Source organism: Symphalangus syndactylus, chromosome 18 (assembly GCF_028878055.3).
Source record: "Symphalangus syndactylus isolate Jambi chromosome 18, NHGRI_mSymSyn1-v2.1_pri, whole genome shotgun sequence".
Taxonomy (NCBI): Eukaryota; Metazoa; Chordata; class Mammalia; order Primates; family Hylobatidae; genus Symphalangus; species Symphalangus syndactylus.
The window spans coordinates 17,857,974-17,885,516 of NC_072440.2; the positions used below are offsets into that span (position 1 = coordinate 17,857,974).

At 47.2% G+C, this 27,543-nt stretch overlaps 1 protein-coding gene across 2 annotated transcripts in view; it reads right to left on the bottom strand.

Moving 5' to 3' along the window:
• The window catches only part of SREBF2 (sterol regulatory element binding transcription factor 2), a 75,241-nt gene that overhangs the window by 21,550 nt on the left and 26,148 nt on the right, over nucleotides 1-27,543 (bottom strand). The window contains exons 2-12 of one of the 2 annotated variants that reach the window (XM_063622892.1): nucleotides 19,030-19,476; nucleotides 17,510-17,691; nucleotides 15,251-15,397; nucleotides 12,917-13,138; nucleotides 11,472-11,586; nucleotides 11,199-11,380; nucleotides 9,512-9,704; nucleotides 8,837-9,018; nucleotides 5,968-6,244; nucleotides 1,907-2,076; nucleotides 1,167-1,224 (exon numbers count right to left, since the gene is read on the bottom strand). In XM_063622892.1, the coding sequence (XP_063478962.1) occupies nucleotides 1,167-1,224; nucleotides 1,907-2,076; nucleotides 5,968-6,244; nucleotides 8,837-9,018; nucleotides 9,512-9,704; nucleotides 11,199-11,380; nucleotides 11,472-11,586; nucleotides 12,917-13,138; nucleotides 15,251-15,397; nucleotides 17,510-17,691; nucleotides 19,030-19,476 (2,175 nt within the window). The remainder of the gene's footprint in view (nucleotides 1-1,166; nucleotides 1,225-1,906; nucleotides 2,077-5,967; nucleotides 6,245-8,836; nucleotides 9,019-9,511; nucleotides 9,705-11,198; nucleotides 11,381-11,471; nucleotides 11,587-12,916; nucleotides 13,139-15,250; nucleotides 15,398-17,509; nucleotides 17,692-19,029; nucleotides 19,477-27,543) is intronic. The other variant, XM_055253039.2, reaches the window with a different exon arrangement.

Sequence of the window (27,543 nt, forward strand, 5' to 3'; positions counted from 1 at the left end):
AGCTGAGATTACAGGCACATGCCACCACGCCTGGCTAATTTTTGTATTTTTAGTAGAGACAGGGTTTCATCATATTGGTCAGGCTGGTCTTGAACTCCTGACCTCAGGTGATCTGCTCGCCTCGGCCTCCCAAAGTGCTAGGATTACAGGGGTGAGCCACTGTGCCCGGCCTTCCCAGCCAGACTTCTAAGCGTGTACTTTGATAAGTTTACTGAAATGAAGAACAACAGGCAGATTAAACTCCAGTGACAGAATTCAGAAATGTGGTTACCTTGGTTGGGGCAGGAAGAGCAGGGAGGGCCTCAAGAAGGCTTCTGGGGGTGCTGGGAATGTTCTACTTCTTGATGTGAGTGGGTGTCATGTGGGTGACTTCACTCAAGCCGTAAGTTAAAATGTGGGCATTTTTCTGCACGTATGTTGTATTTTGATAAAATGAATGTCTTCAAAACATTTTTGGGGGGCATGAAAGTTACAAATGTAATGACATCAGTCCAGAGCACTTCAATAAACCGAAAAAGAGAGACCTCATCAATGCCTCCTGCTCTCAGCCTAGATTCACCTTTCCCAGAAAGCCCACCCTGACTTCCCCCAAGACCAGCTCAGGAGCTCACCCTAGCTCACACTGTCCTGAAGACCTGGTCCCAGGAAGATTTGTCGAGGGAAGGTTGAAATGAATAGGAAAAATGATGTGTCTTCAGCATCTGTGGACTCCCAGGTCGTCTAGCCCACAAGTGAGGATGGGGTTCTTTCCCCACTTGGAGCCCAGTCCTCCTCATGGGAAGATCAGTGTCAAGCTCAAGAAGGGCTGCTGTCTAGATTCCTTGCCCAACTATGCTCCCTGAGGACAAGGCAAATGCCCTGCTTAGAGAGGGTGCTCAGTCATATTTGTTGAATGAGTGAATCAAGAGATGAATCTCTTATCTGTGGTCACCAGAAACAGAGGTAAGACATAAAAAGTATCGCTTCTTGGCCTTTTGGCTAAGATCAAGTGTAGACATAAAGAGTACACTGGGCTTCCCTGTGCCCTTTGTCCCCCTAGACTATCGTGATATACCTCAGGAAACATATTAGTGTCGCTACAGGGCACGTTCTGATTCATTCTCAGTTCATCTCTGCTGTTACTGAGATACGGAAACAAATAGAGATGTGGTAATGCTTGAACATACCTGATATATTCAGCAGTCTACCCACAGTGGGACACAGAGTAAAACGTACCTGTTTCTGCTAGAGTAAGAGAAAGACTGAGGTCAGCATATTGTGAACTAGCTGATAACAAGGACTGGGAATTACCCATTTGAGAATTCCCAAGGCTGGCTCCTAGCCAGGCATATGGGAGGTGCTTGATAACCACAATCCCTGCCCTGGTCTGACCTGAGCTCCTTGTAGACAGGCACAGGTTTTCTTTTACTTTTATTCTTTTCATTTTTCTTTTCTTTAACTCTGTAGCTTGGCAAAGGCACTGGCTTTTATTTCTGGATTCACAGTGCTGTGATCAACACAAGATGCCCAATAAATACCTTCTGAGTAAATAAAAGAACCAGGAGAAATAACCAGGGGATTCTAAGAATTTTTATGACCACTTGAAGAACAGAAAAGTTGCATATTAACCCCCAAGTACAGTAGCTCTGCTACTGCTGAACCAATCTTCATATTACCTCATATTACCTCAGGGGACCAAAAAGTCCTGCCTACAAGGCTTATGGTATTAAGGCCACAAGGGGAGGAATTTTGGTCTGTTTTATCGGTTGCTGGGAGTCCTGGTGAAATGAACGACTGAATGAATGCCTACCCCTCTAGGTGGGCAGCACCTGATGCGGAAGGGGGCTCATAACTGCTTCTGCATCTTAACTCCTGGCTAGGTAAGTGCTCAGGGGAGGTTTACAGAAGGGAACTGAAGGGTACTCACGGCCAGGAAGCCCAGCTTGCCTCCACACCGGGTCTTGAGCCCCATGGCAGCAGTCAGATGGATCTCAACCAGTGTGCTCGGTGGGATCTTCTCCTCTGCACATTCGGCCAGGTTTACGGCACATAATGCCACGTGTAAATCGGAACAGGCAGATCCTGCAGGAAGCTTCCCTAGGGTGGGCAGAAACAGACACTATCGTTGATGGATCCCCAAAACCAAACTTTTTCCTGCTATCTCCAGCACAATCAAAGTAAGAGAGGAACGAGGGGAGAAACGAGGTGAACTTTGTGATCAGATAGGCCTGATCACAGGATGGGATGCCAGGCTCTGTGATGTACTGGCTGTGTGTTCCTGTCTACCTCACAGGGTAGCTGGGAACATGGCACCCAGTTCTGTCACACCCAGAGCTGTCATGATTGCAGGTTGTTGTATAGGACTCAGAGGCGCACAGTGCAACATTTCCCAAAACAGTGTCAGCAGCACAGCCACACTGTGTGTTTCCAAACATTCAACAGAGGAAATGAAATTCTTTTTAGACGAACTGATTTGAATTTACTTTCATTAAAAAACCTTCACAATGTGGCTGGGTGCCAGTGGCTCACACCTGTAATCCCAGCACTTTGGGTGGCCAAGGCTGGTGGATCACTTGAGGCCAGGAGTTCGAGACCAGTCTGGCAAACACAGTGAAACCCCATCTCTACTAAAAATAGAAAAAATTAGGGGACGTGGTGGCACATGCCTGTAATTGCAGCTACTCGGAAGGCTGAGGCAGGAGAATTGCTTGAGCCTGGGATGAGGAGGTTGCAGTGATCTGAGATCACACCACTGCACTCCAGCCTGGGCAACAGAGCGAGACTGTCCCCCAAAAAAGCCAAAAATAAAAAAAAAAAAAAGAACCTGCCTTCACAATAGACAAACACATACCTGTTTGAGGGGGAAGTGATGTCAACTGAGTAAGGACAGCTGAACACATGTTGGGTTAGTGGGTGGGAGGCCAGGAAGGCTTACCACACCCTCCCCTATGAGAGGCGCACAGTGGCCCATCTGGGGCTGATTCCCTAATCAGGGAACAAACTATCCTTGCACAGGCACAAGGGACCATCACAGCTCTCCTGAGGTTTTCATACTGTTGCCGGCTTTGGTCCTCGCTACAAGGGTAAGCAGTCTCCCTGCCTCAGGGGCGGAAGTGCCCATGTCAAGGTGCAGACAGTGGCAAAGCCAGGATTCCCGTGCTCATCCAGCCCTGTGTTCCCCCTCCTGGGCTGCCTTGCCTCCCTGTCTTTTTATCAGCGTAGGGAGATCTCAGCCTCCACACTCCATTCTGTATTGGCCTCAGGTGTTCCTCCTGCAGGAGACACAGGGAGGGAGGTGAGGGCAGTGTGGCAACCATACTGTAGTTACCTCTATCCCCTCAGTGTCTCACACAGGGAATGCCAGTGAGTATGGAGGGAATGAGTGATGTAAAGCTTCTCAGCTGGAATTCCCCAGAACTTGGCAGCAAGGAGGACACAGCCTGATCGGAGACCTAAGTATGGGCTTATTCTGTCCCAAGGGCACACTGAGGAACAGAAAAGATAACAGCGGGGCAAATTTGCAGATAGGGACCTTCTGTTAAAATTCTGCCATGAGCCCACATATTAAAGCTGCACAATGGCCCCACTGTCTCATCTCCTGGTCACTCCTGCATCACTTGCCTGGCTCTGTTCCACTTTTGGCTGAAGCTCCTTACTGCCACCAAGGTATTTAACACCTTCTAGTTACCACATCCTACTGTTATTCCTGGCCCTCATCTTACTGGGTGTCCCAGCAACAATCTCCCCTCCTCAACTCTCTGCCCTTGCTTCTCCAACACTCAGCCTTTCAGTGTCTCCTCAGACCTCTCCTACTGCTCTTCTCAGGCAGCCTCTGCCCAACTCCCCATCCTCTATCTGCTCATCTCTGTGTGCATGTGCAGTGGCACCATCACAGCTCACTGCAGCCTGGACCTACCTCTCAGGCTCAAGTGATCCTCCCACCTTGGCCTCTCAAGTAGCTGGAATCACAGGTGCACACCACAAAGATCAGCTAATTTTTTGAGTTTTTTTCTAGCGATGGAGTCTCCCCGTGTTTCCCAGGCTGATGGGAAACTCCTGGACTCAACCGACCTTCCTTCCTTGACCTCCCAAAGTTCTGAGATTACAGATGTGAACTGCTGTGCTAGCCTTTATCCTTTTCTTTCTTTTTGAGATGGAGTTTTGCTCTTGTTGCCCAGGCTGGAATGCAGTGGCGCCATCTTGGCTCACTGCAGCCTCCACCTCCTGGGTTCCAGTGATTCTCCTGCCTTAACCTCCCGAGTAACTGGGATTATAGGCACGTGCCACCACACCTGGCTAATTTTTGTATTTTTAGTAGAGACAGGGTTTTGCCATGTTGGCCAGGCTGGTCTCCAACTCCTGACCTCAGGCTGGTCTTGAACTCCTGATCTACCTGTCGTGGCCTCCCAAAGTGCTGGGATTACAGGTGTGAGCCACCGCAATGGCCTATCTGTTCTTTATATGAGGGTGTTCTTCTGAATGGCCCTGAGGGTCTCCTTTTCACCACATCCACTCTCATCGGCTCCCTTGCTTTTCACTCTCACCTGTAGTCTTCTTTGGGCTGTAGATCCTGCATGTCCAGCTCACCTCCACATCTCACAGGCAAGTGTCCAAAAGGGAACTCACCACCTTTTCCCTGGAAAGTTGCTTTTCCTGCTGTTTTCTTTACCTTTGTTAGTGGCACCATCGATCACCCAAACTCCCAAGGAAGAACCAGGGAACCGTCTTAGCCGACTACTGTCCCCATCCGTCAGTCCAATGAGTCCCCAGTCCAGTCAATTCCACCTTCTAATTTCCTCTCATCTGTCCTTTCAGCATCTCTCATCTTCAATCTCCATCAGCTTCTATTTGGCCTCTCTAGCTCTAGCCTTGATCCTCTGGGATCCACTCCTTATCTGCCATCAGAGTGAATCTTTTAAACTTTTTTTTTTTTTGCAGTGCTGTGGTGCAATCTTGGCTCACAGGAGCCTTGGTCTCCCAGGCTCCAGTGATTCTCCCACATCAGCCTCCTGGGTAGCTGGGATTAGAGGTGTGCATCACCACGCCTGGCTAATTTTTGTATTTTCTGTAGAAATGGGGTTTTGCCACGTTGTCCAGGCTGGTCTCGAACTCTTGAGCGCAAGTGATCCTCCTGCCTTGGTCTCCCAAAGTGCTGGGACTACAGGCATGAGCCAGCTACCATGCCCAACCTGACTCTTCTAAACTTGAGAAGCACAAACCTGATCATATCACTATTTTCCTAATGCTCTTCACTGAATCCTACTGATACACTACAAGATCCCCAGCCTGGCATCCAAATCCTTCATGGTCTGAGTACTGCCTTTGTGCTCTGGCTCCCTCTAGGACCACTGAAGGCTTATTCTCAAGAGCCACCCCAGGTGGGGCTCCTCCTTGGGAACATCCCTCTGCCCAGAGGCTCCTCTCCTGCAGAGCTGGTGACCTCTATGCATCCTTCCATGCAAAGCCAAGACTCTACTTCCCCAGAAAGCCTTTCTTGAAACCCTCCAACGGGTACCCACTCCCTCCCAACGAAAGCATGTTCCTTCTGCTAAGTCTAACATACTCACATTGATTGAACTGTCATTCATTTGCTGACCTCTCTGCCTATTATAGCAGGAGCTTACTGAATGAAATAAATGATCATATTTCATTGACTCTAAGATGTCAGCAATTTTAAGTCTCACCATTAATTTAAGTATCACTAAGGAAAAACACTGCCAACTTATCTACAATGTGCCACTGTTTATAGGACACATCCTGAGTATAGTGATGTTATTGTGAAAACATGTGCATCTGAGAACTGATGAGCTAAAGCAAAGAGCCATCCTTACAGCTGTGGAAACAGGTAGAGAAGCTTGGTCTAGCCACTCTAAAAGAGTAGCGTTAAAGGGACTTCAGCTAGGGTGCAGAATTGGCAAATCAAGCTAAGGAGGAGAGGTAGCATGAGATGCCTTGCAGCAGGCCAGGCAGCAGCAGCCGCCCCCTCACCTGTGATGTGCAGCTGGTGCAGCCGGTGATAGGCCAGAGCCGCATCCCGGGCGCTGGTCTTAGCTTCGTCTTCAAAGCCTGCCTCAGTGGCTGGAGTGGCCCGCCGGCACTGGAAGACTTTCTTGAGCAGCCAGCGCACCAGGCGTAGCTTCTGCAGGCTGTAGCGGATCACGTTCCAGGAGAGGCTGCAGGCCAGGTCCAGGCGGGAGGTGGGCAGTGCCCGGCCCAAAACTGCCAGGCAGGTTTGTAGGTTGGCGGCAGCAGCTGCAAAATCTCCCTACAAAGTACCAAGAGATGTTAATGGTCACTGACCTTGCTCCGGCTTTTTGTTTTGATATAGACTTCTACTCCCCCGGCCCCCAATTATCACAGGAATTAGTGAATACTCATAAAAACGAGGAAAACTTCAGAAAGCTACAAGAAAGTAAAACAAAACCACCTGTAATCTCATCCCCCAGGAAGAATCCCTGCTGACATTCTAGGGTATTTCCTTACAGACTTTTTACTCGATTGAGATTGTACTGTGTGCATTCTTTCTTTGAGCAAATGCTGGTCAGAGTTCCCTCAGAGTAGCACTTTTTTTTTTTTTTGTATTTTTAGTAGAGACAGGGTTTCACCATGTTGGTCAGGCTGGTCTCGAACTCCCGACCTCAAGTGATCTACCTGCCTTGGCCTTCCAAAATGTTGGGATTACAGGCGTGAGCCACCGTGCCCGGCCAGCAGTAGCTTTTAGACATAAGATGGTGACACAGATTTAGATGAACTGCATGATCCTTTAGGCTTTCAGGGTCTCAAAGTGCAGCCCCCACAGGCCAGTGGCATCAGCTCTTAGGAGCTTGTTAGAAATGCAAGCACTTGGACCTTACCCCAGGGCTACTGAATCAGAACCTCTGGTATTGCAGCCCTCTAGGTGATTCTCATGCCATGTCTGCTAAAGTGTTTCTTTTCATTTTTAGAGATGGGGGTTTTGCTATGTTGCCCGGGCTGGTCTTGAACTTCTGGGCTCAAGCAATCCCCCCAACTTAGTGTGAGCCACAGCACCCGGCTTCATGCCTGCTGAAGTTTGAGAACCATGGTTTTAGGCAAACTCACAGCTAAACTACCCTACTCTAGGATTCAGATGAACTAATCTTTGTCAACCTGAGAAGGTCTAATGGAGAGTCTACGGCACTGTACTGGAGATGGCTCGCTTTCTCTCTCTCTCACTGCTGGAGACTAGAAGACAGGCTATATAGTCTTGGGAAATGAAGGTAAATTCTCCTATTTTCCTCATTGGGCAGCTAGTACACTATCTGTGCTTTGTTTCCCACATCATTACAGGACTGGACAAGAGAAAAGAAAAGACGTCCTCACAGCAACAGTCTCTAAGGTGGCTCTATCTTTTCAGCCAGAGGACCTGCACTTGCAGATTCCAAAGGAGGCAGGTGTTCCCTGGCTCCTCCCCTGCCTTTCCCTCAAAGGTGGGCTATTCCCAAGTCCCAGTCTTTGGCTCTTACCCCTCCTGACTCCCCAGTCCAATTCTCCCTAAGAACCCTCTCCTGACAGATATGCTTCCCAAACACTGTGGCCCCGCCTCCGGTCAGTCCCCATAGCCTGCCTCTCAATCACGGCTCATTCTACAGGGGCCTCTTCCAGCTTTTCCAGGCAACATGGCCTAGATGGAGTCCACTCCATCTTGGAGCCTCTCTTTTCCTTGAGTCAATGTCACTAATCACTTCCCTTCCAAATATTACATTTCAAATACTTATTCAGTTCAAACCTTTCCTTTTAATTCCAGGTGCTTGCCATCATCTCTTACTCAGTCTATTTCACAGAGCCCCCTGACTTAGCCAGGCGTGGTGGCTCATGCCTGTAATCCTAACACTTTGGGAGGTCAAGGTGAGAGGATCACTTGAGCCTAGGAGTTCGGGAGCAGCCAGGCAACACAGTGAGACCTTGTCTTTACTTAAAAAAGAGCACCCTAACTTGTTTCCATGTTCCATGCATTTCACATCTCCCTCCTACCTATCCTTCACAGCCACCAGAATGATGCTTGTAAAACACACACCTGAACCTGCCTCTAGGATATACATCTTGAGATGTTATGCTCAAGGAACAGGCCTCTCAAAATCACATCTATATTCTGAGACCCATAGCCCCAGCAAGGCTGACAGATCCAGGATGGCCAATCAGATTCTCACTAATGGCCCTGCAGCTTGCAGAGGTGGGGAGGGCAGGCCCATGGCTCACTGCTGCTGAGGAGTGTTCTGGTTCTTGTTCCTCTTGAAATGTGGATGTTTAACTCTTCCTCAATGCTGTGAGTTGCCCCAGAATTTTTCCGTAAACTCCCTGTTGATTTCAAATGAAAACTTTCAGCTAGTTTTCCTGCTCAAAAACCTTTTCTGGTTCTATAGAGAACTGGGAATAAAGCCCCAAATCAGTTCCTAGTGAAAGCCCTCTCCAATTTGGGCCTAGACACACTACCAGCCTTTGCCTTCAACTCCCTCTGACATATCTTACACTCAACACACCCTGGAACCTGCCAGTCTCCAAACAGCCTGTCTATTCATGCCTTTGGGTTGGAAGGTCCTTCTGCCATCCCTGCCCTTCCTTCCTGCTCTTGGCAGCCCCGCTCAAGCCCTAGAACCCCTCCCTCAGAACTCAACTTCATTATTCCTCTGTCATACCGGAGACACAGATCATCTCATGTCCCTGGAATTAATTATCTATGCAGAGGCGCCCACTCCACTGCCCTGTGACTGTTCAGCAGCAGGGTCCCTTTTTCCTCTCAGTTACCACAAGCATCTATCATAGGACTTTCTTCGACATGAGTTGCTGAATTATTGGTCAAGTCTGGGGGAGGATGGGGAAGGGCGGACATAGAACTTACTCTGGCGAGATCCAGGTCTGCCTGTTTCCGGTGCCTCCAGAAGGTGACCGAGGAGCGCGAGTGTGGCCGGATCACTGGCTCCCCATGAACCAGCAGCTTCACAAAGACGCTCAGGACAATCACACCATTTACCAGCCACAAGAGAAGAGTAGGCATCATCCAGTCAAACCAGCCCCCAGAACCTAAGAAGGAGTGTCTCAGCAGAGTCTGCCAGGAAAGGCCTTGCAGAGCAGCCAGGCACCTGAGAGACCCCAGCACTATCACAGGAAAGAGCCTTCTACCTCATTTTCAGAAGAAAGGGCAAATAATTCTATAATCTAAACGGAGCTGAGTGCCACAAAAATCTTTGTTAGCTTGAAAGGGTTAAGGCATTGGTTTTGCAACCTCAGATAAAAAACAAGACATCCTCCTTCAAATAGGCACCACCCCTCCACCCCAGGGTATTTAGAGTAGTGTGGGTCCCTGATTTGTTTTGCTCATTCTGACTGAACTTGGGCTTGCCTTGTTACTTCCAAAATGGAACTTATGCCAGTCCCTATCAGAAGCAAGCAGGTGGGGGCCCACTATAAAAGCCCTTTGGGACCTGGTAGCCAAGCCAAGAAGTTTGTACACAGGGTCCTTCTCCTGCCATAGTGGTCCAGCCATGCCCAGGTGGTGCAAGGGGCCTCCACCTACCTGACTCGAATGACAGGACACTGCGGCCAGAGCCTGAGTGTGGGTGCTGGTCAGAGTCATGGGCCCCTCCCCACTGCAGCAGGGAAGTCAGGGGGTTAAAGGAGAGGCACAGGAAGGTGAGGACACACAGAAGAATCCGTGAGCGGTCTACCATGCCCAGCGCCACAGGAGGAGAGTCCGGCTCATCTTTGACCTTCAAAACAAGGCCTCGAGGTTGGAATAAATACTGCATAGGTTTTTACAGCACTTTATAAATACATATATATATTGAGAAATGGTTATGAGGTTTAAATTCAAGTCTATTAACTCAGGACTAAGGCCAGATGGGAACTGAGAAGCCTATAATTCACTAACTGCTGCTCAAACATTGGCACATTTTACCTGCTTGCTAACTGAGAAAAGTATATGTTCCAAAGAACAAAGGTAGAAGAGATTTTCTTTTAAAATAGAGCTCTGCCACAAAAGAGAACACACTGTATGGTTCTGTTTCTGTATAATTCCAAAACTGGCAAAACGCATCTAAAGTAACAGGAAACCAATGAATCAATCATTGTCCGAGGCTAGAGAGGGGTGTGGGAAACTACCTGCAAAGGTGTACAAAAGAGCTTTTTGGGGTGATGGAAATGTTCTATATCTTGATTATAGTGACAGTTACATAGCACTGTACATTATGTTAAAACTCTTGGTACTGTACTTTTAAAGTAGGTATATTTTATTGCATTTAAATTATACCTCAATAAAGTTGATCAAAGACTGTATTTAGTGTGAATCTATCTAAAGGATTTTACCTGTTCTAAAACCGTACCATTGTCTACACCCACCCCACTCTCCATTTTACAGCGGGAGGGCTGGAGCCAGATCTCCTCTGCGCCCCAATGTGTATATAGCATGTCATTTCTTTTCAATATTTTAAAACCATTTAAGATTTTCTTCTGATGACTCAGAAGCCGAGCTAATTCAATTTATATGTCAAACAGCCTGTTGTTGCCAAACAGAACCACATTTATAAGAGTATTTCAAAAACAGAGCTTCCTTAGTAAAATTAAGTATATGATACAATAAACAGCTTAGTCAAAAACAAACACTAGAAGGGAACTTTGTGCTTTCAGAGTCAGAAACTGCCGAAGTCAAAATACAGTACAGAACCCAGTGGTCTCTACAGGTTCCCAGGAAGATCATTAGGCTCAGAGCGTCTCTTAAGTAATTCCATTAAACTACCATTGCCAGGGACTTTGACGATTAAAGGCCCATAGGTAAAATGTTATCTGTTAGACTGCAAATTGTAATCATTTCTGAAAAGAGGACCCAGAGGAAGCCTCATCCTAAACCAACTGATCAGCCTCCCAAAGTGGTCTTGCCAGGCCCATTAAAGGCAGAGTGAACCAATGAGGTGCCTCCAGCAGCTCCCAACGCCCCACAACAGCTACTCCGCATTCTCGTTCTGGATCTGGCACTCATTCCTCTCTGACAGGGCAAGGACCAGTTAAACCTGAGGGACTGTTTCCCCCCAGAGTCAGTTTTCTCTTTCTTTATTCTCTAGGACCTGGCTAATTTCACAGAATTCCTGTTTTTCTCCAGGCTAGGCCCTCTGAACATGCGGCCTGGCCTCATAACTGTGACCTCCCAGCTACTTTCTTAGGGGAAATGGGAAAGATTCCAGGGATCAGGAGATTTCAAATGTCTGTACCTTTGCATCATCCAACAGAGGGCTTCCTGGCTCAGAGTCAATGGAGTAGGGAGAGAAGCCAGCCTGGGACCCTGAGTCAGAGGCTGGGGGGGACATCAGAAGGACATTCTGATTAAAGTCCTCGATCTTCAGGTCCACCTCATTGTCCACCAGACTGCCTAGGTCGATGCCCTTTAGAAGCTCTGCAAAGAAAACCCCACCTGGTGAAAATGATCTGCTTTTACAAAGCCCCACCTGGGCCAGGGCTGACAACCCTTTTTTCAGCACACTTACTGTTCTTTTGATTTGCCAGCTTCAGCACCATGTTCTCCTGGCGCAGTTTATGATTGACCTGCTGCAAGTATTTGATGTAATCAATGGCCTTCCTCAGAACGCCAGACTTGTGCATCTGGGTAAGAAGATGAGTGAAAACACAGTGAGACCAGTGCAGGCTACAGGGTGAAAAGAGCAGAGCCCTAGCACTTGGGATGACAGCATGGCTCTGTGAGAGGAGAAACCAAGTTCAGATGCTGGTCCTCCCAATGATTAGCTGTGCCACTCGGGAGAAGTTACTCCATACCTCTGAACCTCACTTTCCTCCTCATTAACACAGAGATAATGAAAGCGTGTGAATCACAGGCTTGCAGCAGGGCTAAATGAGATAATGAGTGTAAAGGGCTTAGCCCTGAGCCTGGCAAATAGTTGACACTCAATAAATATTAGCTATTCTTCCTACTTCTTATAATAATCCTAGCACCATAACAAACTTTAAGGAAAACAAATGAAGAACCACAGCATTGTTGGACAGTTATCTTTTTTTTTTTTTTTTTTTTTCCAAGACAGAGTTTCACTCTTGTTGCCCAGGCTGGAGCGCAATGGCGCGATCTCAGATCACTGCAACCTCCGCCTCCTAGGTTCAAACAATTCTCCTGCCTCAGCCTCCCAAATAGCTGGGATGACAGGCGCCTGCCAGCACGCCCGGCTAATTTTTTGTATTTTTAGTAGAGACGGAGTTTCACCATGTTGGCCAGGCTGGTCTTGAACTCCTGGCCTCGAACTCCTGGCCTCATGATCCACCCGCCTCAGCCTCCCAAAGTGCTGAGATTACAGGCATAAGCCACAGTGCCTAGCCTGGACAGTTATCTTAAGGCATAGATTTTTACTTAGGATGTACACCTTTCAGATTTGTAGGCAAGGAAAATGAAATTTTCTTTCAAACTAGGGTTTAAACATAGATAGGTTTTAAAAATAAAATCTCCTACTTTCCAGAAGACACATTCACTGAAACACCAGAAACATTTGGAAAATCAATTTCCTCTATTTGTTGCTGGTCAAAGACTCAACCTCTTTTTACTTTCTTTTCCCTAAAAGGTAACCCCTAAACACAGCTAAAACTATGCCATCAGCTGACTCCAAGGTACACACAGTCCTGTATCTGGAACTACTGAGTGGCAGGCGTCTTTCTCTGCCTCTGACAGTGGAGTCCCCATCACTGCAGAGCACAGCCGAAGGAGTCAAAGGTCTCAGTGGGTCACTGCCTCATCAACCCTCACCAGTCCCCTTATGTTTTTTAATATTTTATAATCTTGACATGACACCAAGATGCTTTAATAAAAAAGCACCTCTAACTCGGTCTTGTATTCACTTACCTTGAGCCTGGGACTTCTCTAGGCTCCTGAGGCAAAAACAGGTAGAGGGGAGATGGTGGAACATAAAACACGATTTTGCTTGGCACCCACCTTGGCGTCTGTCCCCATGACCAGGTCTTTCAATTCGATGATTTTGTCATTGATGGAGGAGCGATATCGTTTCTCAATGATATTGTGGGTTGTCCGCCTTTCTCCTTCTTTGGGGGGCTCAAGCTGCTTGACTCCCCCAGGTACCTGCTTAATGGGCACTTTCTCTTGCCCCATCATTACAGGCATTGTGGTCAGAATGGTCCCACTGCTGCCCACCAGGGTCTAGAATAGGCACAGGTACAGAGCAGAATGATCCCTCTGTTAGTCTGCATAAAGCAACCTCAACACAGACCTGCCCGCTCTGGCCAAGTGTTGCCAGACCTGGCAGTACTTCATGAGGTCTGAGACTCTTCCTGGATTAATCAAATCAGGCCCCAAGAAGCCTCAGGGGCCACAGCACCTTGGTTACTACCTCCCTTCAAGAATCACTGCTGATAAACTACACCACAAGAGGATTAACACAGCTAAATATGTTTTAAGTTTTGATCTAGGTATGCCAGAAACAAGTCATATGATTTCTGCTTTGCTGTCAAACTGTTAACCACTTCTAAAGTTATACACAGTGAACCACGAGTTGGCACCAGAGAAAACTTTCTCCTAGTGTATGACACATTTTTTCCTCTCAAATGACAATTAAGCAAATTACTGCATTTCTTTATACAATTTTGCCATCAAAAAGCTCAAGGGCAGAAGTGACACTCTCAATAAGAGCCATTTGATTAAGTAAATAGGCCAACCATGGAGGTCTCCCCTTTTATTCTTCATCTCTGTTTTCTCCTCTTATTTTTTCTAACTTTATTTTCTTTAATAATTTTTTTTTTTTTTTTTTTTGAGACGGAGTTTCGCTCTTGTTGCCCAGGATGGAACGCAATGGTGCGATCTCAGCTCACCACAAACTCTGCCTCCCGGCTTCAAGTGAAGTGCTGCCTCAGCCTCCCGAGTAGCTGGGATTACAGGCATGTGCCACCACACCTGGCTAATTTTGTATTTTTAGTAAAGACGGGGTTTCTCCATGTTGGTCAGGCTGGTCTCGAACTCCTGACCTCAGGTGATCCACCCGCCTTGGCCTCCCAAAGTGCTGGGATTACAGGTATGAGCCACCACGTCCCGCTCTTTTTTTTTTTTTTGAGACAAAGTCTCACTCTGTTGCCCAAGCTGGAGTGCAGTGGCGTGATCACAGCTCACCACAACCTGCACCCCCCTGGTTCAAGTGATTCTCCTGTCTCAGCCTCCAGAGTAGCTGGGATTACAGGCACCCGCCACCACGCCCGGCTAATTTTTTGTATTTTTAGCAGAGACGGGGTTTCACCATGGTAGCCAGGATGGTCTCAATCTCCTGACCTCGTGATCCACCCACCTCGGCCTCCCAAAGTGCTGGGATTACAGGCATGAGCCACCACGCCCGGCAGCTTGACACACTCTTTCTGAGGGACAGCCCCATGTTGTTTCATGCATCAGTAGCTTTTTTTTTTTGAGAGTCAGTCTCGTTCTGTCATCCAGGCTGGAGTGCAGTGGTGCGATCTCGGCTCACTGCAACCTCCATCTCTCAGGTTCAAGCAATTCTCCTGCCTCAGCCTCCTGAATAACTGGGATTACAGGCATGTGCCACCACACCCAGCTAATTTTAATATTTTTAGTAGAGATGGGGTTTCACCATGTTGGCCAGGCTGGTCTCAAACTCCTGACCTCAGGTGATCCACCCCTCTTGGCCTCCCAAAGTGCTGAGATTATAGGCGTGAGCCACCGTGCCTGTCAGTAGTTCTTTTTTTTTTTTAATTGCTAGGCATAAGTTCATTGTATGAATATATCACAATGTGCTTATTTTCCTGTGGATGGACATTTGAGTTGCTTCCAGTTCTTGGCTTTTATGAATAAAGCTAGTGCTTCTAAATTTTAATCACCATTTACTCTACCAGATTCTCATGCTATAGGATGCTGAAAGTGGCTAAGAACCTACAAATGAAGGATGGGGTACCTTCCACATTCTTCACCTTGGAGCCCTTCCCTGCCTAGCGGCCCTAGGGTCCTTCAGAAGTCATCAGCAGGATCTAAGAGGTGAATGGTCTTGTGTGGAGCTATTAGCCAAGAATAGAGGGTCCTTCTGCTATTTTTTTCTACCTCCTTGTAGACTCCAGTACTCCCACATCGAACACACACTGGTAATACTTTTTTGAGCGAAAAAACTACTAAGAGGGGTAACATTTACAATTTGACTGATTCGTGCTATAGACCCTCCCATACCTACTCAGCATATAGAGATTTAACATCTCTGAAGACTAACACCTGCAGGAATAAAGGGGGAGGGAGGAGGGTGGGGGAGAAGGCAGCTCTTACTGGTACTTGAAGGGCAGCCGTCTGGATAGGGGTGGTGAGGGCGGTGAGGGCCGGGTTCTGGACCGCAGCCATAACAGGGCTGCCATCTGTCTTCAGTGTGGTCAAAACAAGGGAATCTGTCTTGATGATCTGAGGCTGGACCAGGACCTGGATGAAGAAGGAAGAAAAGGAAAAGGATGATAGCATTATCCTTCTGTTATGCATTCCTTTCTTACTGCATAGACCTTCCAAGAAAGAATGAGAAATAATTTTTATGAAATTGAGAATAAAAAAACGAACAGGAAATCGCATAGAGGCCATTTCAAAAGCCGGCTATTTTGTACAGCCTGAATACTGGGTTCAGGTGGAGAAAGAGGGGCTAGCTAATGAGGGTCCTGGCTTTTTTTTTTTTTGCTGAGACAGAGTTGCTCTCTGTTGCCCAGGCTGGAGTGCAGTGGTACAATCTCAGCTCACTGCAGCCTTGACCTCCCGGGCTCAAGTGATCCTGCTGCCTCAGCCTCCTGAGCAGCTGGGACTACAGGTGTGTGCCACCATGCCTGGCTAATTGTTTGTATTTTTTTGTAGAGACAGGGTTTCACCATGTTGCCCAGGCTGGTCCTGAACTCCTGGGTTCAAGAAATCCACCTGCCTCAGCCTCCCGAAGTGCTGAGATTACAGGCATGAGCCATGGTGCCCAGCCAGGTCATGGGTTTTTAGGTTGAAAGACTTTCAAGAGGGTGGTGCCGGTGGCCCAGCAGGAGCAGAGCAGAGATGGGTAGGGTGAATGGCAGAGAGGAGAGAAAAGACTCAGGAAAGCCAGACACATGGCTGAGAAGCAAAAATAATAAACCTGATTTTTTTAAGATAAATTACTTTGTTAGTAAGAAAATATAGGCCAGATGCGGTGACTCATGCCTGTAATCCCAGCACTTTTGGAGACCAAGGCGGGTGGATCACGAATTCAGGAGTTCGAGACCAGCCTGACCAACATGGTGAAACCCTGTCTTTACTAAAAATACAAAAATTAGCTGGGTGTGATGGCACGTGCCTGTAATCCCAGCTACTCGGGAGGCTGAGGCAGGAGAATCGCTTGAACCCAGGAGGCGGAGGTTGCACAGTGAGCCGAGATTGTGCCACTGCACTCCAGCCTGGGCAACAGAGCAAGACTCTGTCTCAAAAAAAAAAGAAAAAAGAAGATATAGTCCACAATGATATATGACATAAAGACTTTTTTTGTGATTATAAAAATACACGTCCCCCGGCTGGGCACAGTGGCTCACACCTGTAGTCCTAGCACTTTGGGAGGCCGAGATGGATGCACTGCTTGAGGCCACGAGTTCAAAACCAGCCTGGCCAACCTGGAGAAACCCCATCTCTACTAAAAACACAAAAAACTAGCCGGGCATGGTGGCAGGTGCTTGTAATCCCAGCTACTTGGGAGGCTGAGGCAGGAGAATCGCTTGAACCTGGTAGGCGGGGGTTGCAGGGAGCCAAGATCACGCCACTGCACTCCAACCTGGGCAACAAGAACAAAACTCTGTCTCAAAAAAAAAAAAAAATTAAAAAATAAATAAATAAAAAATAATACATGCCCCCCTAACCCAATATACGTTCAGGATCCACAGCAGAAAATATGGAAAACAGAAAACTATGAAAGCCAAGGGCGGTGGCTCACGTCTGTAATCCCAGTGCTTTGGGAGGCCAAGGCGGGTGGATCACGAGATCAGAAGTTCAAGACCAGCCTGACCAACACAGTGAAACCCCGTCTTTAATAAAAATATAAAAATTAGCCGGGTGTGGTGGCACATGCCTGTAGTCCCAGCTACTTTGGAGACTGAAGCAGCAGAACTGCTTGAATGCGGGAGGTGGAGGTTACAACGAGCTAAGACCACACCACTCCACTCCAGCTTGGGCAACAGAATGAGACTCCAACTCAAAAAAACAAAACAAAACAAAAAAAAACACAAAACAAAACAAAACACAAAACTATGAAAAAGAAAATTATCTGGGAAATACCAATTTAGCACATTTCTTTCCAGTTTTATGCCCATTACATGTGTACGTAAGTGACTGCACCAGCCTTTCCTGAGTGCCAGTGTCTACCTACAGATATGGGCTCAGCCAGGTCTCTATACACTGCTCACAGGTGCATCCTGGCACCCTACAAGCTGCTTTGTGTACACTCTGGTTGGTCCTTCTTAGTATGTAGACCACATCTTCAACCAAGGACCAGTTAACAGCCCCAACCAGTGCCTCCTTGAATCCTTTCCAGCCACTTACCGGGACCTGCTGCACCTGTGGTGCAGCAACTGTCTGCACCGTAGCCGGGGCAAGGGTCTGCAGCGTGCCATTGGCCGTTTGTGTCAGCACCCGCTGGGCCTGTACTGTCTGCACCTGCTGCTGAATGGTGACCGGCTGTACCTGGGAGGATGTCACCAGGCTTTGGACTTGAGGCTGAAGGACTTGGGAGAAGAGGAGAAAAAAGGCACAGAGATGAGGAATGCATTCTGTCACTGCAGCTGCAGCAGAAACCTGAGGATGGAGTATCTCATAATGATTCCAATTCCCCACCTGCTGCTGAAGATGATGTGCGCAGCCATTTACAAGCTGGCCTAGACAACAAGAACATCCCATAAGGGCTGCATCAATTTCTGAGGGAACGAGTACAAACTGTTTTATTACTCTGGGTGCCAGGGTGGAGGAAAGGGAAGCTAATCAGCAAATGACTGCACCCAGCAAGGGAGTTAACAGATGTTGAGAATCAACAACTCCCTGGGGCTTCATTTTCTTCCATCCTTTCTGGACGGAAAGTGTACTTTGGGAAGACTGTCTCAGCTTTTTGCGTTTACATTCCCCCACCTGTCCCAATTCTTGAACTCCATTGAAGAACTATAAGATTCTTTGAAATTCAAAGCAATACTAATCTTACCCAGGGCTCCCCACAGAGTCAGAGGGAAATATGATGAAAAGGCACTGGGATGCTGCACATCACAGAAAGAACAAGCCCCTTTCAGTCATCCATTCCCTCAACACATACTGAGGGCCCAGCATGACGCTTGCTACTTGAAGGTGCTGCACCTATATTAAAAGTCATATTCATCGCCATAGTGGATGCTATCATTCAGATGTTTGCTGAATGAATAGTTCTCAACTGTGGCAGCTGAGATCTGGCTGCCGCCTAGCCAATTTCAAGCCTTATTCAAGTCTCCACCACTAGTTATCAGGATGGCCCTGTGTCTACTATGCTTGCTGGATTTTTTTTTTTTCTTTTTAAGATGGGGGTCTCGCTCTGTTGCCCAGGCTGGAGTGCAGTAGCACGATCTCTGCTCACTGCAAGCTCTGCCTCCCGGGTTCATGCCATTCTCCTGCCTCGGCCTCCTGAGTAGCTGGGACTACAGGCGCCTGCCACCGTGCCTGGCTAATTTTTTCTATTTTTTAGTAGAGACGGGGTTTCACTGAGTTAGCCAGGATGGTCTCAATCTCCTGACCTCGTGATCTGCCCGCCTCGGCCTCCCAAAGTGCTGGGATTACAGGCGTGAGCCACCACACCTGGCCGCTTGCTGGATTTTTTTAACCAAGTATTTTTGAAATAGGCACAATAGATATTAAGGTATTTGAAGCTGCAGACTGTGACATGCTCCTGTACCAGTTCTTACTGCCAGTTACCAGAAACTCATTCAGACAGGACCATACTGATATACCTGCCATTCCTGAAGAGGACAGAAATATTTACAGTGTCTACAAACTGGCACATAAACTTTGGAACCAACCAACCACTACCATTCTGACTTCTGAATCACCTTGAAAGCTAGTAGCTGCATTCTGGTATATCAAAGGCTGCTGGATGATCCTCGTCTGCGGAGCGGTGCTGAATGTTGGGGTGATCATTACCGTCTGTTGTTGCAGCTGAGCTTGAGGTTGAGGCTGGGGGCGGGGCTGAAGAATAGGAGTTGCCCTGGGTGTGGTGGGAACTGAGGTGGGAGAAACCTTGACCTGCAGGGTTGGAGCCTGTGGGGAGGCCGCCGAGGGAGAGAAGGAAGGTAATGGGACCTGGGTGAATGACCGTTGCATCGAAGGGTCCACAGCTCCGCTGCTGCTGCCCCTGCCATTGCTGCTGCTGCTGCTGCTGCTGCCGCTGTTGCCGCTGCTGCTACCACCACCACCACTGCCAGGAAAGGAGCTACACAGCTGTTCTGAAAACAAGTCAGGGAACTCTCCCACTTGATTACTGACAAATTGCAGCATCTCTGTGAACAAAAGAAAAGGAGTAATCTTATTGCTATCCAAAAAGTTAACTTTCAAACTTGCTTAAGAAACTAGGGCATGAAAACCCAATGACTTTCCTAAGACCGTGGCAGAAATGGGTCAGGAAACCCTTACCTCTTTCTTGTGGGGATCATCTGGGCCAAGATGGCTGCCCAAGGTCCAAGGACAACAGGACAGGACTTTATCTGTTTGATGTTCTTTTCCCTCCTCACACTCACCTCCAGGCCCTTTCTCTCACTTTTTTTTTTTTTTGAGACAGAGTCTCTGTTGCCCACGCTGGATGGAGTGCAGTGGCGCGATCTTGTCTCACTGCAACCTCCGCCTCCTGCGTTCAAGCGATTCTCCTGCCTCAGCCTGCCGAGTAGCTGGGACTACAGGCGCATGCCACCATGCCCAGCTAATTTTTGTAATTTTAGTAGAGACGGAGTTTCACCATATTGATCAGGCGGGTCTCGAACTCCTGACCTTAGGTGATCCACCCACCTTGGCCTCCCAAAGTGCTGGGATTACAGGTGTGAGCCACCGAGCCCAGCCTCTCTCATTTTCCTGATTGTTTTGATCATAAAAGGAACTACCCTTTGTACTAGATGGGTGCTGTTCTGTCGAAGGTACCAAGGGTCCTTTTTTACAGCTGGAAACGCTGAGGCAGCGAGTAGAGAGTCACTGTCCTAAGGCTGTGAGTATAGCGGTCTTGGCTTGTGAGGCCACCTCCAATCCTAGCACTGCAGACCCAAACTTGCTCTAACCCCTTTCCTCCTCACCACAGGGAGGCTCTGGGCCTCCTCTCCAAGCTGAGTAAAACTCTGGGCACTGTTGGTATTCTTGGAAACACTCAGGGACAACCAAGTTGATGGCCCCTAAGTCATGGAGCTTCAGGGATGCAAAGAATGGAAAAACCATGTATGAAGTCCAGGAGAGGAAAGTAACTTGGCCAAGGTCACACAGCTTGTCAGGGTACAGCTAGGATTAGAACCAGTTCTGTGCCTCCCAGCTTTGTGTTCTTCTACCACAACACAGTGCAGGTATGTTGCCAGGTCAGGGCACAGCAAGCCTGCCCCGCCCTGAACTCCGTGCTTCCCAGGACCCATGCTAGCCCTTGTCTGGTTGTCCCCCTTTTCTCTGGGCAAAGAGTCTTGGGTACAAAGGGAGTTGTCCACCTGGAGACCACGCTTCCCTTTCTAGATCATGTTCCAAGCAGCTGGGACCCTTAAATTCCCAGCCCAAAGGGTCTCAAGCCTGCTTCCAGGGCCTCTTCCCTGGTCAATCTTCTCACAGGCTTTCCAAAACCCAACTTAACCCACAACTACCCCCTCATCTCTCATGACTCCCTTCTTTTTCATATGACTGGTCCCTATAGAAGTCAGGAGCCTCAGCTTTGTCCCAGATAGTTTCAGATCTATAATTCTCTACATTGTCCACATTCTTTTCTCTTTTCTCTCTCCAATACGTTCCCAAGAAGCTACTGCTTGTTCTTGAACTATGGCCCCTCTTTTCCAAACCTTCAAGGCCATATGATACTCTGATTTAGACACCAAAACAAAAACCACCACACCACCACCATAAAAAAAAAAAGGCACCATCTCCATTCCCCCAAACCTCCACCAGGATGTCCTTCTCAGGTCTCTGATGCTGTGTGTGTGTGTTTTTTTTTTGGCGGGTGGGGGTGGGGGCCTGGAGCTTGGGGTATGTTTGTATATCTGACAAACAGAAAGCTGCTGAGGCCGGGTGTGGTGGCTCATGCCTGTAATCCCAGTGCATTGTGAGGCCAAGGTGGGAGGGTCACTTGAGGTCAGGAGTTTGAGAACAGCCTAGGCAACACAGCGAGACTCTGTCTGTGTCTCTCTTTTTTTTTTTTTTTTTTTTTTGAGACAGGGTCTTGCTCTGTCACCCAGGTTGGAGTGCAGTGTTGCAATTTGAGCTCACTGCAGCCTCTGCCTCCCAGGCTCAAGCGATCCTCCCACATCAGCCTCCTGAGTAGCTGGGACCACAGGCATGCGCCAACCATGCCCGGCTAATTTTTGTATTTTCTGTAGAGACAAGGTTTCACCATGTTGCCCAGGCTGGTCTCAAACTCCTGAAAAGCAACCTCTCGGTTTGGCCTCCCAAAGTGCTGAGACTACAGGCGTGAGCCAGGGCACCTAGCCAGATCCCTTCTCTGAACGCAAAACAAACAAACAAACAAAAAAAACACAAAGATTTTTTGGGCCGGGCGCGGTAACTCACGCCTGTAATCTCAGCACTTTGGGAGGCCAAGGCGGGCGGATCACGAGGTCAGGAGATCGAGACCATCCTGGCTAACACGGTGAAACCCCGTCTCTACTAAAAATACAAAAAATTAGCTGGGCGTGGTGGTGGACGCCTGTAGTCCCAGCTACTCAGTAGGCTGAGTCAGGAGAATGGAGTGAACCCAGGAGGCAGAGCTTGCAGTGAGTAGAGATCGTGCCACTGCACTCCAGCCTGGGCAACAGAGCGAGACTCGGTCTCAAAAAAAAAAATATATATATATATTTTTTTGATATTTTATATATATATAATATATATATATTTTTTGAAGCTTGCAGGATAGGAAAAATAAATCATAATTAAATGTAAATAGGCCGGGGGTGGTGGCTTATGCTTGTAATCCCAGCACTTTGGGAGGCCAAGGCAGGTGGATCACCTGAAGTCAGGAGTTCGAGACCAGCCTGACAAATATGGTGAAACCACATCTCTACTACAAAAATTAGCCAGGCATGTTGGTGGGTGCCTGTAATCCCAGCTACTCAGGAGGCTGAGGCAGGAGAATCACTTGAACCCGGGAGGCAGAGGTTGCAGTGAGCCGAGATTGCATCACTGCACTCCAGCCTAGGGAACACAGCAAGACTTCGTCCCAAAAAATAAATAAATAAATAGATAGATAAATAAATAAATGTAAATAAATAAATAAAGCTGCTGGGGCTTTCTACTGTGGCCTCCATATGCGATAACTGGAGCTTTGCATTTCAATCCGGGTACCTTAAGTATTCAGTCAGTTAAACCTGCTGGGCAAAACAGCATCTCACCAGACTACATTTCTACATAGTGGTATTATTTACCAACACCTTGACACTAAGCTCTGTCCTCACTCAGCCTTGTGTGAGGGAGAAATGGGCAGATTGCTATAGATATTGTAACTTGTACTAACCAATTCCAATTCCTTGACATGATTAAACTGAGAAATGTCCTCAAATTCAGTACATTTAAACAAAACATAATTTAGTGCTGACACACTCCAAGTACAAGATTATAAAATGCTTTAAGAAAATGACTTAAGAGAAATCTAAGAATTTGTTGAACCTTTTAGAATTCCCCCAGAATCCCAACTCTATAAGAAATCAACACAGAGGGCTGTAACACAGAGCCAGAAAAACATCACACACTGGCCGACAGTTTCCATCCATGGAAAGCTAAGGAGGGCAGAAGGCCAGGGTGGCCTCATAGATGCGCACAGGCTTTGGTGGTAGTCAGGCCTAGGTGTGAGTCTCTGGAGGCCCACCTAATCAGTGGTGTGAGTGTGGGCAAGTTACTTTGTCTCCACGCCTTGGTTTCCTCACTACAAAAGGCTGCTTTGAAAATACACACTTGGCCTCTTTGCCCTGAAGATTAATAAGATAATTTATCCAAAGTGCTTGGTGAAGGGCAGACACTTATGCAGGTCCCTGTTAGTGGTACTTCCAGAGCACCCACTACACAGGCACGTGGGTGCACTGATCTCATTTTGTCAAGTACTCTTGAAACCCTTTTGTGGGGAAGATATGGGCTGGTGTGGTGAAGTAACCTACAAAGGTCACAAAGCTTAGTTCACGAAGCGTAAGAGTGTGTAGGCAGATGGAATGAGACTACTTAAATTAAAATAAAAAAACCCTTTCAACCCACACACAAAAAGCTCCAGTGGAGCCATCTCCAGTCAGCCAGGCAGCTGGGTACTGGGCTGAGTGGCACAGAGGGGCTGTTAAGATGAACATCTGCAGAAAGGAGTGACGGGAAGCTCCAGCAGGGCACACAGAGCCTCTCCAGGACCCCATCTGGTCTGCAGTGCCAGAAAAGAGGAGGCCTGGAGAACCAGGGTGCAGTTGTGCTTTGTAACTCTGAGCTACACCCATGGGAACGTCCTAATGGCTCCTCACTGTTCCCTGCTCTGATCATTCACATTCTGTGATTACACAGGCTCTCATTTCCACAGAGAGCCATGAAACTCAGAAAAGGGAGTCCTGGGAGAAGGCACAAGTTTTATGGAGCTTTGAAAATGAAGCTCCAGTTCCTACGGCAGGCCACAGAGCTCAGGGCCAGAGACAGGCCTCCCAGGAGCTAGGCTGGCACGCTCAAGCTCATCTCACTCCCCTGCTCCTGTTTTTAGCTGCTTTGTAAACTTATAGCTAAGTTGCTTAACAAAGTAGGTGAGGCCCCAGGAAACTATATCTGGGTTCTGGTCTCTAAAAGCAAGTAACCAAAATTAGAGGTTCCTGTTATCATCCGTGCATTGCAAGCAGCCCCATGACTCACAAAGAGACCCCGAGTTCACATGTACTTTATGGAGCTTGTGGCTTGGAGGTAACATAAATATCACTTTGCTCAGCTCAGCCTTCAGCATCTACCTGAGAATGAGGTAACCTGAAATCTGGTTAAATTAATTCTGGTCAAGAATAAAGAATGTGAAGCCTCCAAATGGGGTTATAGTTTCTCCAAATTACAGAATCAGTCAATAATCCTTTAATAGGTTTTTGTTACCCAGCCCTGTTAGGGGCTGGGAAACCTAGTTTACAAAGGTCATTTATTCTTATATTTTGTATTTATTATGCACCTTGCGTTAGACAATGTTTTTAATAATTTTTTTTTGAGACAAAGTCTTGCTCTGTCGCACAGGCGTGCAGTGGTGCAATCTCAGCTCACTGCAACCTCCGCCTCCTGGGTTCAAGTGATTCTTCTACCTCAGCCTCCCAAGTAGCTGGGGCTACAGGCACATACCACCACACCCTGCTAATTTTTGTATTTTTAGTAGAGACAGAGTTTCACCATGTTGGCCAGGCTGGTCTCGAACTCCTGACCTCAGATGATCTGCCTACCTCGGCCTCTCAAAGTGCTAGGATTACAGGTGTTAGCAACTGCGCCTGGCCCTGTTTTTAATAATTTGTTAAAATCATAAAAGTAATATATTCACTAAAGAAAAATTTAGAAAGCATCTAAATGAAAAGAACAAAAATAAAAATCATCCAGCAGTTCCACTATTCTTGAGTCATCCATTGTCAATTTTTTTTTTTTTTAATGGAGTCTTACTCAGTTGCCCAGGCTGGAGTGCAGTGGCGTGATCTTGGCTCTCCACAACCTCCACATCCCAGGTTCAAGCAATTCTCCTGCCTCAGCCTCCCGAGTAGCTGGGATTACAGGTGCGTGCCACCATGCCCAGCTAATTTTTGTATTTTTAGTAGAGAGGGGGTTTAACCACAATGGACAGGCTTGTCTCGAACTGCTGTCCTTGTGATCCGCCTGCCTCAGCCTCCCAAAGTGCTGGGATTACAGGCGTGAGCCACCGCGCCCGGCCCATTGTCAATGTTTTAATGTGTGCCCTTCCAGATTTCTTCCTCTACAAGGCTTGCTTGCACACTTAAAGCATGCACATGCATGCAAATGGTTTTACAAAAATGAGATCACACTGAACATGCTACTTTGCACCCTGTTCCCTTTGCTTAACAAAATATGAAGAACATTCAGTGTCAACCATTACAGACATAACATAATCCTTTTCAGAGTCCCAAAGTATCATTCTGTGTGCCATTGTATTGTACCAGTGTATTAAATCTGTTTAACTTAATGATGAAAAATTGCTTTCAATTTTTCAGCATTATCTTTTTTTTATTTTTTTGAGACAGGATCTTGCTCTTGCCCAGGCTGGAAGGCAGTGGTGGGGCTCAGTGCAGCCTCTACCTCCTGTGCTTAAGCAATCCTCCCACCTCAGACTCCCGAGTAGCTGAAACTACAAGCATGCATCACCAAACCTGGCTAACTTTAAAGAAATCTTTTTTTTGTGGAGACAGTCTCCCTATGTTGTCTAAGCTGGTCTCAAACTCCTGGGCTCAAGCAATCCTCTTGACTTGGCCTCCCAAAGTGCTGGGATTACAGGCGTGTGCCACCACACCCAGCAAGTTATTCGGCATTATTAACAACTCTTTTTTCCCCCCACTTCTCTATTTTCTTTTTTTTTTTTTTTTTTGAGAGGGAGTCTCGCTCTGTCGCCCAGGCTGGAGTGCAGTGGCGCAATCTCGGCTCACTGCAAGCTCCGCCTCCCGGGTTCACGCCATTCTCCTGTCTCAGAATCTCCGAGTAGCTGGGACTACAGGCGCCCGCCACCACGCCCAGCTAATTTTTTGTATTTTTAGTAGAGACGGGGTTTCATCGTGGTCTCGATCTCCTGACCTCGTGATCCACCCGCCTCGGCCTCCCAAAGTGCTGGGATTACAAGCGTGAGCCACTGCGCCCGGCCCACTTCTCTATTTTCTTAGGATAAATTCCTAGAAGTTAGATGGCTGGGTCAAAGGACCACTATACATGCTTTGGAAAGGTTTCAAAAATCTATGCTCCTGCTAGTGTTTCCTCACAGCCATTTCTGTCAATCTGATAGTGGAAAAAACCGACATGGAATTGTTTTGTCTTGCATGACTGAGTACTAACTGAGGCTGAAAGTCTTTTTTTTTCAAAGTCCCAATTTTATTGAGCATTTGCATTTCTTCCTTTGTAAACTGCCTGCTCTTGACCTTTGTCCATTTTTTCTATCAGGCTATTTTGTCTTTTTTTTTTTTTTCACTGATTTAAAAAACTTCCAGATATTATGGATATTTATTTTTCTTAAATGTCTGTATTTCCCCCACTTTGTTATTTCTCTTTTAATATGTTCAGAAAAAAAGAATGACATAGCAATTAAGAATCACCATGTCAGCCAGGCACGGTGTCTCACGCCTGTAATCCCAGCACTTTGGGAGACCAAGGCGGGTGGATCATGAGGTCAAGAGATTGAGACCATCCTGGCTAACACGGTGAAACCCCGTCTCTACTAAAAATATAAAAAATTAGCTGGGCTTGGTGGCGGGCGCCTGTAGTCCTAGCTACTTGGGAGGCTGAAGCAGGAGAATGGCGTGAACCTGGGAGGCGGAGCTTGCACTGAGCCGAGATTGCACCACTGCACTCCAGCCTGGGCGACAGAGCGAGACTCTGTCTCAAAAAAAAAAAAAAAAAAAGAAGAAGAAGAAGAATCATCATGTCCTAGCCTTGGAACCTGGGGCAACTTTTACCTCTCTGAGCTGCAGTTTTTCTCAACTGTACATTGTGGCTAACAATTACAGCTAACTCACGGATTGATGAGATAACTCATGTGGAATCTATGGCACCATGCCTGGCACTTAGTATTAGCTAGTACACATTATTCATAGTGGAGTTTTTTTTGACATTTTTGCTTTAACTCTTACTTTGAAAATGTGAATTTGTTCAAATGAATCAGATATATCCAGAAACAATCTGACCATAACATAAATTTTGCATTTGCTTATGCATGAGAGAAACACTAGGAAATGCAGAAAACCATATTCAGCTAAAATGAGCCATGCAGGAATGCATAAAATGTGCACACACATACACAGGCACCTTAAACATCTACCAGCTTCATCAGGTCACTGCACGTGTTACGAATCACATCCATCACATTGATGTCATTGGACTTCAGACAGCCCTCCTTCCACAACTTCCTAGTAACTCCCAAGCTGTAACCTAATGACACTTGCTTCCCACAAGCAAACCTCAGGTGTTTTTCAAGCCAAAGTGCCTTTTCATTGTGATATTTATATATTTCTTAGTTTTTCTGGTCTATAAAACTGTGTGACTGTTTTATTAGGTCCCTATCGTTTCTTTTTTTTTTTTTTTTTTTTTTTTGAGACAGAGTCTTGCTCTGTCGCCCAGGCTGGAGTGCAGTGGCAGGATCTCGGCTCACTGTAACCTCCACCTCCTGGGTTCAAGCAATTTTCCTGCCTCAGCCTCCTGAGTAG